The sequence below is a fragment of the Drosophila bipectinata genome, chromosome 2L (assembly GCF_030179905.1).
Source record: "Drosophila bipectinata strain 14024-0381.07 chromosome 2L, DbipHiC1v2, whole genome shotgun sequence".
NCBI lineage: Eukaryota > Metazoa > Arthropoda > Insecta > Diptera > Drosophilidae > Drosophila > Drosophila bipectinata.
This window is the reverse complement of record NC_091736.1, coordinates 22636163-22651291: the sequence shown is the minus strand read 5'-3', so window position 1 is coordinate 22651291 and position 15129 is coordinate 22636163. Positions and strand designations below refer to the sequence as shown.

The 15129-nt window shown below is 36.1% G+C and overlaps 3 protein-coding genes, 1 long non-coding RNA gene and 1 other non-coding gene across 10 annotated transcripts; 3 read left to right on the top strand and 2 right to left on the bottom strand.

Annotated features, from left to right (window-relative positions):
- The first annotated feature begins 915 nt into the window (after positions 1-915).
- Positions 916-3706, top strand: LOC138925789 (uncharacterized). Its single transcript, XR_011442000.1, has 2 exons — positions 916-1410; positions 3494-3706. It is a non-coding gene; the product is annotated as an uncharacterized lncRNA (long non-coding RNA).
- A 4436-nt stretch (positions 3707-8142) lies between these two features.
- On the bottom strand, positions 8143-9475 carry LOC108131035 (deoxynucleotidyltransferase terminal-interacting protein 2). The gene is made up of 2 exons (XM_017249764.3): positions 8969-9475; positions 8143-8534 (listed from the first exon to the last, which is right to left on the bottom strand). Exons 1-2 carry the CDS (start codon positions 9419-9421, stop codon positions 8166-8168), a joined length of 822 nt encoding a protein of 273 aa, XP_017105253.2. The 5' UTR covers positions 9422-9475; the 3' UTR covers positions 8143-8165.
- LOC122322253 (small nucleolar RNA U85) lies at positions 8605-8884 on the bottom strand. The gene has a single exon (XR_006246484.1). It is a non-coding gene; the product is annotated as a small nucleolar RNA U85 (small nucleolar RNA).
- Positions 9476-9523: 48 nt separating the features above from the next.
- LOC108130996 (probable cytosolic Fe-S cluster assembly factor GF22738) lies at positions 9524-11979 on the top strand. Of its 2 annotated transcripts, none has more exons than XM_017249714.3 (5): positions 9524-9618; positions 10281-10346; positions 10410-10502; positions 10555-11212; positions 11267-11979. In XM_017249714.3, the coding sequence occupies exons 2-5, from the start codon at positions 10284-10286 to the stop codon at positions 11881-11883; spliced, it is 1431 nt and encodes a 476-aa protein (XP_017105203.1). In that variant the 5' UTR covers positions 9524-9618; positions 10281-10283; the 3' UTR covers positions 11884-11979. The 2 variants fall into 2 exon arrangements, with proteins under 2 accessions (XP_017105203.1, XP_070133098.1); XM_070276997.1 differs by lacking the exon at positions 9524-9618 and adding an exon at positions 10142-10170.
- Positions 11980-12125: 146 nt separating this feature from the next.
- Positions 12126-13621, top strand: LOC108131011 (transmembrane protein 53). 5 transcript variants are annotated; one of them, XM_070276998.1, is made up of 5 exons: positions 12201-12292; positions 12355-12674; positions 12729-13089; positions 13148-13430; positions 13482-13621. In XM_070276998.1, exons 1-5 carry the CDS (start codon positions 12284-12286, stop codon positions 13523-13525), a joined length of 1017 nt encoding a protein of 338 aa, XP_070133099.1. In that variant the 5' UTR covers positions 12201-12283; the 3' UTR covers positions 13526-13621. The 5 variants fall into 5 exon arrangements, with proteins under 5 accessions (XP_017105224.1, XP_070133099.1, XP_017105215.1 ...); XM_017249743.3 differs by having other exon boundaries at positions 12211-12292; positions 12355-12413; positions 12489-12674; positions 13148-13621; XM_017249735.3 differs by having other exon boundaries at positions 12126-12201; positions 13148-13621.
- Positions 13622-15129: the final 1508 nt, after the last annotated feature.

Here is a 15129-nt window from a genome sequence, read left to right as displayed (position 1 = left end):
TGATATGATTTTACCGCATTAGTGTTAGTAACGTATAGCAGAAAGTAGGCTTTGACGTTTCACACATTTATACTGTGTGTGTGGCAGAGCTCGGGCAGAGAAATTTCCTATGCCCCCGAGATAGGGCCGTGCCGACCTCTGCTGTACAGTGTACTCTATAGGTCGGAACAAAGTAGCACAACATTTTCAGTGTACTCACTTCGAGTGAGTACAGTATATCGTTGTACTTGTCGTTAGTGAGTACTAAATTTGTGCCTTTTCCAACACACTGTACAGTTTGTCTGTTGACGTGTACAACTATTTGACGTGTACAAATATTTTTTCAAAAATTCATAAATATGGATTTTAAGGAGAACGACGCTCATGCAATGAACTCTCAAGATAGACAGTCATAGACAACATATTTGCAGACTATTCAGAACCTATTCAACGCACCAATATTTTATCGGATATTCAGGATGAGCTTCAAACTTATAAAAATGTTAATAAAGCGAATAGGGAAGATTTTGATGTTCTGCAGTGGTGGTCAATAAATAAAGACCGTTTTCCGCTGCTTTATCAAATTAGCTGCAAGATACTAGCAGCTCCCGCGAGCAGTGCAGCATCGGAAAGAGCATTTTCTGTTGCCAAAAATTTAATTTGCGAAAAACGGGAAAAAATTGCCACATCTGAAGACATGGTCAATAAAATAATGTTCCTTCATTACAACATTAATAATTTAAATATAGATAATTTAATAACATAAAATAATTATTGTAATAAGCATTCATTTTAATATTAATATTTTGTAAATACACTATTTTATAATAAATACATTTGAAACGAAAATACAAATACATTTTTTAATCAGACATTACATAAACACGAGAAATATTTATGTGTATGTTCCAGTCATGAAGTTTCTCTCACTGTACAGTAAGTCAACTGAACACCAAAACACTGTACAGTGAGTTGACTACGGCACACTAATTTACCTGTACTCATTAATAGCTGTACAACTATGGAACGAGTGTGAAAGCTGTCAAATAAAACAAAAAATACTACCCTACTCATTCATACCCAAATATACTGTGCTAAAAAAAAAAGTTTGCCCGCTTTTAGAATAAATGATGCATTTTTCATTTTGGATACATTCATGCAGAAGTCTAATACGTATCTTAAATTACATTTTTTTATATTTACATAAATTGTAAAATCGTATCATAGCTTGGGCTGTCAATTGTGTCAAAATGAGAGCAAAAAAGAGAGCTTCTAAGAAAAATTGAGAGTGCTCACACTGTCAGTGTGCCAACAGCGCTGCGGTAGAATTACCGACTTTATGTGTGCTATTGAAAATGAGAGTTTTCCCACCACTGCTTTATAACTCTTGTGAGAGAGAGACGGGACGTTCGAAAAAGGTGGAGGACATAAGTAAATATAAATAATATAAAATTTATAAGTTCGGCTTCTGGTCTTGTGTTTCGTTTCTGATCAAAGCCGAATAATGCATTTCATAACCTTTCTTCTTTCTAACCCTGAGAATCCATATCATCCCAATCTTGATATATACCATACTTAAATGGTATATACTATACAAGGCAAGATCACACAATTGCCGATCTCTTTGCACAGGTTTTTCAACGGCTTCCCGATTGAAGTCGTTGTCACTAGTTAACACTTTAGCAACAAACACCCAGCTAAGAGCGTAACAGCTAAAACAAACCACCGGCACTACGGCGTCCATTAGTGCCCGATCACCATGCAATCAGTGAACCCGATTGCAGCAGTACCCCATCGCTACTCAACGCGGGACAAACAGGATTCTAGAAAAATGTTTCAAATCTTTTGTGTACCCCAATTTGTCAAGTTGGGGAATTTTCTGGAGATAGAACAATGTTTGCTAGCTAGAAGAAACATGTTTAAAAGATCCTCGCTGTTAACGGTCAAGAAAGTACTCATAGATACTACCTTCTTATGATCGCAATCCGTAACAAGATTATCGAAGAAGCAAAAGCAGTGATAAATTTATACAACACTCCCCTTTATTGGAAAGCAATTTCCAAATGTCTCACAACCCACTTTGCTGATAAAAGAGGTTAAAACCGGCCGCTTAATTGCGGCCGCGGCAACACAGCAGGGACCAGCCTATAAGCGGAACAGAGACCAGAGCCGATATATTAGATATATTATAGATCAGTGGTGGGCACGAAATCTTACGGTCGGAGCCGCAGCTCGGCCAAAAAACAAATTACAACAACAACCACCACCCTCGCGATGGTTGTCGACGCGTTGTGCGCAAACGGACCCTTAATAATTGTTGTTGCACACTCGGAACCGCAGGGTCGGGCCCGCTACCTGCTTCAAAATTTGTGTAGCATTGTTTTTGTAAATCTTCACGGCTCACTGACCGCGCGACTCGATCGTCTGGCCCGATTTGCTGGCGCCAAAAATTACGAATAACGGGGGGAGCCTTGAGAGCCCGAGGAGCCATAGGCTTGCCCACCCCTGTTATAGATCATAGATGGGCACGAAAGCTCGGAGCCGCAGCTCGGCCAGACAACAAATTACAACAACAACCAACACCCCCCTGGCGATGGTTGTCATCGCGTTGTGCGCAAACGGACCCTTTATAATTGTTGGTGCAAACTCGTGACCACGGGGTCGGGCCCGCTACCTGCCTCGGAATTTGTGTAGCATAGTTTTTGTAAATCTTCACGGCTCACTGACCGACTCGATCGTCTGCCTCAATTTGCTGGCGCCAAAAATTACGAATAACGGGGGGAGCCTTGAGAGCCCGATGAGCCATGGGCTTGCCCATTTATGTTATAGGTCAATATATTAGATCAAGGCATTGAAACTACATGAAAATGCCCCCAATAATGGCAATAATGACGCGAATGGCAAACGTACCCATGCCTGCAGGCACAGGGCCAGCACAAAAAAAAAACAAAGATATATTATAACATCGAGACCGGTACGTTTGAAGACCTACTAGAAGAACAACCTAATGAAGAAAATAACTATTTCTTAAGAGTAAGGCTAGAAGGTGTTTAGAAATGCCCGAAAAACAGTTAAAATTAGTGGAAGACATTTACGGCGATAGTCGTAAGAAGAAAGAAGCAAGGTTATGAAATGCATTATTCGGCTTGGATCAGAAACGAAACACAAGACCAGAAGCCGAACTTATTAATTTTATATTATTTATATTTACTTATGTCATCCATGGTATATACTACCATTCAAGTATATATCAAGATTGGGATGATATGGATTCTCAGGCACTATCGATACCATCAATGTTTCTTTAATTTTCAAAACATCGATGGTTTTTGGGCCACTATCGATGCACAGATACAATAAAAACATTGTATCTGTGCATTAAGGGCAACGTTTAAGTAAAATTGGTTTTTTTTAAATTTTTTATCACATGTAGTGAAATTTACATGGTATCACATGTAATTTACATCACATGATAATAATCAATGTAATTTTATGTTTTCGTTTTTTTTTTTAGGCGCTTACAAGCGACACAACAGCCTCAGAAATGCTGTCTAAAAAAGTCTTATGCGTGCCAGCATCTTCCTGAGCTTCAGAGCGAGCGTTCAGCAAAGCTGGACAGATTATATCTGACAGGAGATACGCCTTAAAAACAAACATTATTGATCAATTAATGTTTTTAAATAAGAATCTCAATCTCTAAATAAAAATCTCTAATCTCATATAAAAAACTTAATTGATATTTTTATTTTTTATTTGAAAACATCTATGTTTTATCGATGTTTACTTTAAAAACATCGAAATCATCGATTGTCCCAAACATCGATTGTTTTCCAGCTCTACCAGAAACTGACGAGAGTCTTAGGCAAATTCCAAACCATTTCTGACACTCCGGTATACAGCAAACACTACCCGTTCCCCGCTGCACTACGAACATGGCATAATTATACAATGCACCCGTTTGTGTGGTACCACCCAAGGGATGGGTGGGATTATCTTTTAGGGATTATCTGGATATTACAGAAGATTTATTCGTGAATACGCAAAAATAACTAAACCACTGACAACACTTTTAAGGGGTAAAACGGTAGACTTTCAAATAATGTTTAAGGGTAAATTAAAGTAACATTGGACAATGAAGCCAAGGAAGCATTATTTAAATTAAAGCAAACACTCGTCTAAGACGATGTGTTACTAGCCTACCCAGGCTTTAAAAAAGAATTCCAACTAACTAACTAAATATAGCACGCGTGCATAGAGCAGAAAATTATTCCACAGCGCTGCCGGCACACTGACAGTGTGAGCACTTTCAAAATTTCATTTGCTCTCCTTTTCAATTATTTGACAGCCCAAACTTAAAAATCAAAATGTTTCCACTGAGAAAAATTGTCTTAAAAATTGGGTTGAAAAAAGTTTTCTCCATAGAAAATATAGATAGGGAAGAGTAGTTTTTCATTTGTTTAAGAACTGTTGCTAGCAAAGCTTTCTTTAAAATAAAATACACTATTTTAGTGCCCATTCCAACTTTTGAATTAACGAAAAATAAAATAAAAATGTTTTATAAAAAAAAAAGTTAAAGATGTATTTTTTTTTCAAAAGCTACAACATTTAACTATTGAAAAACGTAAAAAAATTTAAAATCGGCCTAAAATTCAGGAATTACGCGTTCAGGAATTTTTAAGAGCAAAGCACTTTCGAAAAACCGTTTTTTCGAAATAAATCAAGATTTGAGGGTGTATGAAAAATTTCATACATGATTTTATACTATACTCGACCTAATGGACAATTCCTTCTAGGTCTCTTCAAAAGTTCCTCCAAATTTTCTTTTTTTGTCGCACTGTGTAATTTAATTTGAAAAAATTTACAAAAACTAAACTAAACACTAAGAAAATAATAATAACAGTTAATGACCATAAATATAAAAGATATATTCATACATTCGCGAAAAAACTCGCCCGACTATATCCTATAGCTGCCATATTACTAAGTGATCGGAAATGCTAAAAATTCGGTGTTTTTAGAGTAAGAGAGTTCGGATTTTGTACGAATGCTATTTTTGACAAATTAATACGACCCACAAAATTTCATAAGGATTGGCCGACTATATCCTATAGCTGCCATAACACTAAAAAATCGAAAATTTCGTGTTTTTAAGACAGAAAGTTAAAACTTCGTACAGAACGTACAATTTTGGCTTAGTTAATCCCACATACCTAATTTCATAACGATCGGCCGACTATATCTTATAGCTGCCATACAACTGAATGATCGGATATGGTTTTTACCAACATAAGAAAATTAGAAACAATTTACCAAAACACCAAATTTAGTGTTCTTGAATATAGAAGTTTTTTTTAGATTTTGTATCGTAATGAATTGGTTATATTATGATATTCTCATAAGAATCGGCCAACTATATCCGATTTTTGAGATATACCTGGTCGAAATAAATATTGGAACACTTTATTTATTTATTAATAAATTCGTAAATGATTTTTAATTTTTTTTGTTTTTATTATATTTGTAAATATAGAGAAGAAATGCATTGAAAACAGATAAAACTTTTTTATTTTACTGATCCTTTCCACTAAAATTGATATTGTTATGTTAGCTCCCTTAGAAATAATTATTGGGACACTGTAAAGAAAATAATTTTTAAAAAATTTATAGTTGTAGGAAAAAAATGTATTTTCTTACCTAATAGTGGGTATTGCCTCCGTGCTTTGAAATGACTTCAGCCAAAATTAGCCAAATCCTGCAATGTTTTTCGTCGATTTTTGCCTATTCTTCAACAAAACCCTTCTTGAGCGGTGCCAAATTTTCAAACTGTCGTCCATTGCTGTATACTCTATTTGAGAGTATACGCCACACATTCTTAATCGGGCTTAGATCGGGACTACAAGCTAGCCACCCCAAAAGTTCAATTTTGTAATCCTCAAAAAACTGCTTTGACACGTGGATGCCGGCGTTATCCTGTTAAAAAATTAACTTTTTCTCAAAATAAGTTTCGCCAAACGGTATCAAAACGTCGTCCATTAGTCTTATGTACATCTGAGAAGTCATTCGTGTTAATAAAAAACATCTTCCGGATCTTCCGGCGTGTCCAAATGCGGCCCATACCATCAGTGACCCACCTCCGATATTGCGAGTATAGCAGGACTGGCGTTCTCGGCGGATATCTCTCTAGGACATCATTATACCCTTGCAGAGGGTATTATAATTTTGTCCAAAAGTGTGCAACGCAGTGAAGGAGGCATCTCCGACCCTATAAAGTATATATATCCTTGATCAGTATCACCTCCTGAGTTGATATGAGCATGTCCGTCTGTCCGTCTGTCTGTCTGTTTCTACGCGAACTAGTCTCTCAGTTTTAAAGCTATCGACTTGAAACTTTGCACACACCCTTCTTTCCTTTGCACGCAGTATATAAGTCGGAACGACCGAGATCGGCCGACTATATCCTATAGCTGCCAATAACTGATTGATCGGAAATGGTATAACTTTGGTGTTTTTAGAGTTAGAGAGTTCAAATTTGACATGAATGCTATTTTTGGCAAAACATTACGACATGCCAAATTTCATTAGGATCGGCTATCCTATAGACTATATCCTATAGCTGCCATATAACTGATCGATCGGAAATGACCCAACTTTCGTGTTTTTGATGATAGAAAGCTGGCACTTGGTACACATTCTATTTTTGGTCAGTTAATCCGATCTACCAAATTTCATAACAATCGGTTGACTATATCTTATAGCTGACATATAACTGAACGATCGGAAATGGTATTTGGTAGAAATATCAACTTTCGTATTTTTGAAGATAGAAGCTTGGGACTTTTTTTTAGATTTTTTATTGTAATTAATTGGTTTTATTATGATGTAATCATAAGGATCGGCGAACTATATCCGATGTTTGCCATATATATCCGGTTTTAGCTGCAAGGGTATATCAACTTCGGCTCCGCCCGAAGTTAGCTTTGCTTTCTTGTTATACCCTTGCAGAGGGTATTATAATTTTGGTCAAAAGTGTGCAACGCAGTGAAGGAGACATCTCCGACCCTATAAAGTATATATATTCTTGATCAGGATCACCTCCTCAGTTGATATGAGCATGTCCGTCTGTCCGTCTGTCTGTCTGTTTCTACGCGAACTAGTCTCTCAGTTTTAAAGCTATCGTCTTGAAACTTTGCACACACCCTTCTTTCCTTTGCACGCAGTATATAAGTCGGAACGGCCCGGATCGGCCGACTATATCCTATAGCTGCCATATAACTGATTGATCGGAAATGGTATAACTTTGGTGTTTTTAGAGTTAGTGAGTTTAAATTTTGGCAAAAAAAAAATAAAATTTTTTTTGGCAAAACATTACGACATGCCAAATTTCATGAGTAAATTTCATTTACTATATCTTATATCTGCCATATGACTGAACGATCGAAAACGACTCGACTTTCGTGTTTTTCGTGAAGATAGAAAGCTGAAACTTAGTACAGATTCTATTTTTGGTCACTTGATCCAACCTACCAAATTTCATTAGGATCGGCCGACTATATCCTATAGCTGAACGCCATATAGCCATATAACTGAACGATCGGAAATGTTATTTGGTAGATATATCAACTTTCGTATTTTTGAAGATAGAAGCTTGGGACTTTTGTTTAGATTTTTTATTTTAATTAAATGGTTTTATTATGATGTAATCATGAGGATCGGCCAACTATATCCGATGTTTGCGATATATATCTGGTTTTAACTGCAAGGGTATATCAACTTGGGCTCCGCCCGAAGTTATCTTTCCTTTCTTGTTTATTTTATTATTACATGTACACAAATATGTAAATACAAACAAAACACACAAACACATTCTCGATCGGATTGCTTCACTCACAATCAATTCCAACCCTGTGATCTATCCGATCGTCTTTTTCTGTTCAATAATTTTCGATCATCTTACCAGTACTTAACCAGAATCAACAAGCAGAGCCATCAAATTAAATCGTACTTGTTCGCGTTGTGAACAAAGCGCGATCGAACAATTTTTTGGCATACCACTGTGTTCAGTTGAGATGGTATTCACCGAAGCTGATAGAACGAATCGATCATACTCAATGGATTTTTCTGATACCAACATATACATATATACATATATAAAACATTTTTAACTGTACTTTAAAATATTCCTTTATTTACTTGTTTTTTAGATTTTTTCTTTTTTTTAAACCTTTTTTATTGGAAAATGTATTAATACGTTCATTAACCTCTTTGTATTTTCGCCTGTTAAAGTTCTGAAAAGCTTCATTCTCCAAAAGTTCATCTACCAGAGTCTTATGAGATTTTCGAGTGTTTTTTTCTTTATGATGATCTATAACTGAATGTTGAACGGTTCCAATTTGGAAATACTTTGGCAAATTCTTTAAATCGTTTTTTTTATAAAATTGTTTTGGATTAAGAACCGATCTCATTTGAATTATTTTTAACTCGTTGCGCATTTCTTCCGTAACTTCAGTTGCGGGAAGATCAAACCAACCACTTCCCTTGGACTTCGTTCGAATTACCTAAAATTAAAAAAAAAAATGGTTTACTGTAAAAATGAAATAATGATATAGATGTGCAGTGAATTTAACTAGATATCAGATTACTAAAGACGTCGTCAATGCGGCTGTGTCAAACCTCAGCTGCTCATGTAGTGGTCTATTAACTAGACGTTGTATGCCAAGCCTAAACAACCTGTTTAAAATTTACAAGAGGTAGTAGTCTAGTTTATGGCATTTAATTTTCCGTTGGCCTTACGGTCACTAAATATTATTTAACAAAGCGGCCAAGATTACAACGGGTGAAAAGGATACGAATCTTTCATTTCATCCTGCAGAACCACATTGGGCAGCCTGAGTTTTAGTAACTGAGCCTGTGATATTAACTATAACTTCGGATGTCGAATATATCATCATGTTTTTAATAATTTCCAAGCGTTTGTTTCTTATTTACTTACTCTATTAAAAGCAGGTTGCTTCCTTCTACTCATAGTTGACAATGACTTGCGTTGATCGAATCCCGGTTCCACAGCACGTTTTGCCCTTTTCATATTGTTTACCACGTTTTGATGCTTCATATTTGCTTCAGCGTTGCTGTAACTTAAATGTGAGACCGGCTTTGGGGAGGAATTTCCGGAAGCATTAGCGACTTTTTCCTTTGAAAAATTTCTTTTCACTTTGGTATTGAGTTGCTTTCCTTTACATAAATGGTTATCATTTACAGCTTTTTCAATATCTTTGCTGTCTAGCTCTAAGCCAAAAAGTTCTATTTTACTATTCTCCAAAACGTCGCTACCTTCAATTTTTTTATGATTTATTATAAAATTTTCTCGCTTATACACAAGTGAATTCTGTTGCTCGCCAAGCAGATTCGCATTCCCTATGGTATCCACAAGAAAAATCGGTACCATTTTCGCATCGCTCTGATAAACAAAAAACACGTTGCTAGAAAGTGAGACCAGATAATGTGGAACTCAGGGCCTATTATTCGCACCGATACACAGCGATGAATATGGGAACATACATACATACATGAACTAAAATAATACTTATGGGCATTTTGTATTATTTATACCTATAATATTCTAAACAAGATTGTAGGAAGAAGGTAAAGAATCAAGCAATTAATGTAGAAAAAAATGAATGATCAATGTATTTTTTTACAATTTCTTATTGACAATCAGTTTTTCAAGATAGTTAAATCGCTGGTGAAAAGATTTCTTAAAGCCATCTTGTTTGTCAAACGTAGCCCACTTTAAAAATCTGTAATTTTCTATATCACAAATAGACTTTCTATTTATAATCGATTTATTTATTTTCCAAATTATTTTGTAAATAATATGTAAGATATTTTTTTGTGCGTGCGTGGTTGACTGGCTGTAAATAAATCGTTATAGTGGCAATTTTAAAAGAGTTTAATATATACACAGCTTGAAGTTAGTAGGAAGCGCTTCAAGCGCTTTTTTTTAATAAATAATTATTTTTAAAACTGTCACATTTAATCTTATTTTTTGCATAAAATTTATTATATAATCACAAAAAGAAAAATTATTTACATAGACCAACAGCAAAAATTATCAGTGTGGCATACAAAGAAGTTGCTATGATGCAGTCAGTGTAAATGCTGCAATTAATAATTTAAGTTTAAAGAAATACATCGGTTTAACGAAAAATCCCTAATTTCTTACCATCGCCGTTATTATTATTGACATAAAATTTATTTCATAAAACCAACTTCCAACACTCAAGGCTTTATTTTTTGTATTATAGGTCATGTCAAGGTTTAGTGGAGCCCTGCAGCTAACTGATATAGATGATTTTATTACCCCTTCTCAGGTTTTGTACCAGTTGTTCAAATTGAATAAAGTTTATTTATGTAAACAAAATGTAATCCATTAGGAATGCGTAAAACCCATAACCATTGATAAGAAAAAATCAAAAACGGGAGCAAAAATAAGTGTGCAGGAAGATGGGTATTATGAGGAATCAGAGGTAGGGTATTTGAACTTTTACGTTTTAAAAATACTGGCTTTTGTTTTTTTAGACCGGAAAACAGAAACTTCAGAAGCTGGAAATCACTCTTCAAGACTGTTTAGCCTGTTCCGGCTGCATTACATCCGCGGAAGGAGTCTTAATAACGCAGCAGAGCCAGAAGGAACTTCTCAAGGTTCTTCATGAGAACATTAAATTAAAGGCGACTGAAGACGTTAAAATGGCGCGTACGGTTGTGTTCTCCGTTGCTACTCAGCCCCTAATTAGCTTAGCTTACCGTTATAAAATGAGTGTGGAAGAAACAGCACGCCACCTAGCCGGGTACTTTCGCAGTTTGGGTGCAGATTACGTACTAAGCACTAAAGTGGCTGATGATCTGGCACTGCTCGAATGCAGGAATGAATTTTTAGAGAAGTATCGGGAGAATAAGGATTTAACTATGTTCAGCTCTTCTTGCCCGGGCTGGGTATGTTATGCAGAAAAAACGCATGGAAATTTTATTCTGCCACACATAGCTACTACAAGGTCCCCTCAGCAAATAATGGGCGTTTTAGTTAAACAATATTTGGGTGAAAAGCTAAATCTGCCTGCGTCACGAATTTACCATGTGACAGTTATGCCTTGTTACGACAAGAAGCTGGAAGCATCTCGTGAAGACTTTTTTAGTGAGGCAAATGCGTCGCGAGACGTGGACTGTGTTATAACTTCAGGTTTCATAAATAAAATATTTAATCTTACAAAAATTTATATTTTTTTTTTTGCAGTTGAAGTGGAGCAAATGTTGCTTGAAGTTGACCAAACTTTATCGGCCCAAGAACCTGCCGATTTGGACTGGCCGTGGTGGGATAAAAAACCCGAATTCATGGTCTACTCACATGAATCTACATATTCTGGTGGTTATGCAGAGCACGTTTTTAGGTATGCAGCTCGAAAGCTCTTTAACGATGACCCGCCAAATGAGCTAAAATTAGTGCAACCTAGGAATCGTGATTTAAAAGAGATTTATTTTGAAAAAGACGGAAAAGTACTTCTTCGTTTTGCCATTGCTAATGGTTTTAAGAACATCCAGAACCTAGTACAGAAACTAAAGCGTGGTAAGGGCTCCAAGTTTCATTTTGTCGAAATAATGGCCTGTCCCTCGGGTTGCATAAATGGAGGTGCTCAGGTTCGCCCTATTAGTGGGCAGCATGTACGTGAGCTTACCCAAAATTTGGAGGAGTTATATACGAAACTTCCTCGCTCTGAGCCCGATAACATAGCGACAAAAAATTTATACGACGACTTTTTTAATGGATTTGGTACTGATAAGTCTCACGATCTTTTGCACACTAGCTATCACTCTGTAGATAAGCTTGTCACAGCCCTTAATATTAAGTGGTAGCTTTTTTAATGTATCGTGTATATATATAATTTGTTTTTATTGTGAAGATATTGTTTTACTGGTTTTAAATAATTAAACGCTTATTTTAACCTCTCATGTGAGTTTTTTGTAAGGTGAAATGTGGCCGAATAACTGTTGGCCGAAATAACATCTCACATCCTTTCTGCAGGATTTCACTGCGCATGTCCAACCTACAGCGAATCACCTCCTATTGGAAACAAAAATTGTTGCGACGTATTCCATTGGAATACGGCATGTTTCTAAATAAGGAACTGAAACTTTCAATAGGTTTTTGCTTGCAAAAAAAATCCGTTTGTTGTAAGTTTTTTTTATCCGAGTAAGCATTGTAAAATCAATATTTAGGCAGTAAATACATCCTAAGTAAAAGTATTATTTTAATATGAGCAAGGTTTGCGTAACCAGTTAATCTAATCCTAAATTCAATAATCCATGTTTTATATAATTCAATAGACTAGCTTTAAGGACAATTTAAATGTAAAGATGTCATCGCCGTCATTGCACTCATTTGGGTTAGTAGCCAACGAATTTTCAACCCAATACGAACCTGCGACTATAAACGACTCGGGTATACAAAATACAACTAGGCAAATTTCTGGACGCAAGGACACCTTGGAGTACTTTATCAGATTTCCATCACCATCAACCGAAATGAGCTTTGGCTTGACTAACAAAAATGAAGAGAAAAATGTCCCGATCGTTATGCTTTTAGGTTGGGCGGGGTGTCAGGACCGATATCTAATGAAGTATTCGAGAATTTACGAGGATAGAGGGTAAGTGGTAAGTGAGGAGTTTCCCAGTGTTATCAGCTATTTCTATATTTCTAGCCTTATAACGGTTCGATATACTGCACCAGTAGACACTCTTTTTTGGAAACGATCTGAAATGGTGCCAATAGGCGAGAAAATCCTTAAACTAATACAGGACATGAACTTCGATGCCCACCCCATAATATTTCATATATTTTCTAATGGAGGTGCTTACCTTTATCAACACATTAACATAGCAGTGGTCAAACACAAGTGTCCGTTGCAAGTTCTTGGCGTGATATTCGATTCAGCTCCTGGCGAGCGTCGTATACTAGGTCTATACCGTGCCATAACCGCAATATATGGTAGAGAAAAGCGGTGCAACTGTCTTACAGCGATTTTTATTACCCTCACTTTAAGTTTTATGTGGTTTATGGAAGTGAGTATTGTTAAAGTATAGCATCTAAAAAGTAAAACTGCGTTGTGTATTTTTTCAGGAATCTTTTGCTGCATTTAAAAGCTTTTTTGTGAAGTCCACGCCTTTCCACGCCAGCCCGTTTTGCGACCTGAAAAAGGAGGCAAACAAGTTCCCTCAGCTATTCTTGTACTCCAAAGGTGACGTAGTCATTCCCTATAAAGATGTTGAAAAATTTATTGGTCTACGGCGCGATCAGGGCATTCAGGTTTCTTCAGTTTGTTTTGAGGATGCTGAACACGTCAAGATTTATATTAAGTATCCCGAGCAGTATGTCCAATGCGTTTGTAATTTTATAAGAAACTGTATGGCAATGCAAGATAATAGGGCTATAACTAACGTTGATCCTTGCTTAGTTTCAAGAAAAAATGAAGGACGGTCTAATTTGAAATATGATTAAAAACTTCTTAAAAAAGGAACGGAAGTAACTATTACGAATTAAATGTTTATTAATTTAGAAATAAATTAAGGATTTATTTTGGTACTAATTCCACAATTTTTTAAAGTCTTTTACAATTTATGCACTACATCAAATTTCAATTTATCAAATCCCAAGTGGGTAAATCTAAAATTATTATTTTTTAATTGTTGTATAGGCCTTCAAGCAGTGAAGCAGATATCTCCGACCCTTCTGATTCTTTATTATGATGGCCGCCTGTATGTTACTACACAAACAAGTCTCTCAGCTTTGAAGCTATCGACTTCAAACTTCTCTCACACCCTTCTTCGCTTTCTTTTTTTCCTTCTTATAGGAATCATATAGATTCATCGGAAATGAACCAAGTTTTATATTTTTTAAGGTAAATAGATGCTTTGCCCTTTTTGTTTATGGTTATTATATTAAATTGGTTGCATAATGAAAATCTTAAATCATGGGTTTAATTAGCTTCGAACTTAAAATTATGGGTTTATTAACCCTCATTTATGCCTATGCCTTTTTTGACGTATACCTTGGGAATACCCCAAGGGAATACTGTATACCTAGTATACAGGAACATATTAATACTATGATTTTTTGATGAATTGAATATCCTAACATGCTAAGACAGCTGAGTAATCTGTTCAGGGGCGAGAAAATGGAGAGTGAGTATGAGAAAGTGAGAGAGTGAGAAAGGGCGAGCTGAGATGTCGTGACAGAAGCAGTCATCAAAGGACTACAACAAGAGCAGCCAACGAAGCAGTTAAAGAAGAGGAGCACACAAGCAAGCGAAAAAAGAGAACGCCGGTTACAATCAAAGGGAACCACGATCCGAACCGGCTGCTAGGCATCAAGCTGACCCATTCCTGGCGTAGTCATGGTGAGGAGAAACATTGGCGACTGTGGATTGACAGACGAGAAGCCGAGGGTGAGACGAGCGGAAATAGTCGTAGAAACAGGGAAGGCGCCCTAATTGAAGCGTAAAACGGGAGACATTAATTAAAAAAAGCTATTTGTACGTACCCAAAACTCTGGGAGCTAGTCGAGGAATTTACTGCCACCGCTCCGTACTTTTACCAATTAGAAAAAAATGAATAAATTAATACTTCTCGTGTTCAGTCTTATCAGAAATGACCTATATTTTTCCATGTTGGTTTCGATGCCCTAGATCAGTGGGGGGCAAAACACACACATGTTTAAAATTTGAGTGTTTGCGTAGCAGAAAAAAACAATGAGAGCCGAAAATTTACTAAGCGAAAAAACATAATTTTTTTTACCATTTTTCGTTAATTCAAAAGCTGGAATGGGCACTAAAATAGCTTTCCAGCAACAGCTTTGCTAGCAACAGGTCCTAAACAAATGTTGACTACTAAAAACTACGCTTTCCTATCTATATTTTCTATGGAGAAAAATTGTTTCAACCCTATTTCTAAGAAAATTTTTTTAAGGGGTTACGCCACCCTGACCGCGTGGAAACGGGACGGTTTTTCAGGAATTTCTTGTGACTAAACTAGTTGAGATAGGATTTTTCCCCTTTTATTTCTATTTAATACAACTAATGAGCTTTATAAATTCTAAAAAAAAAT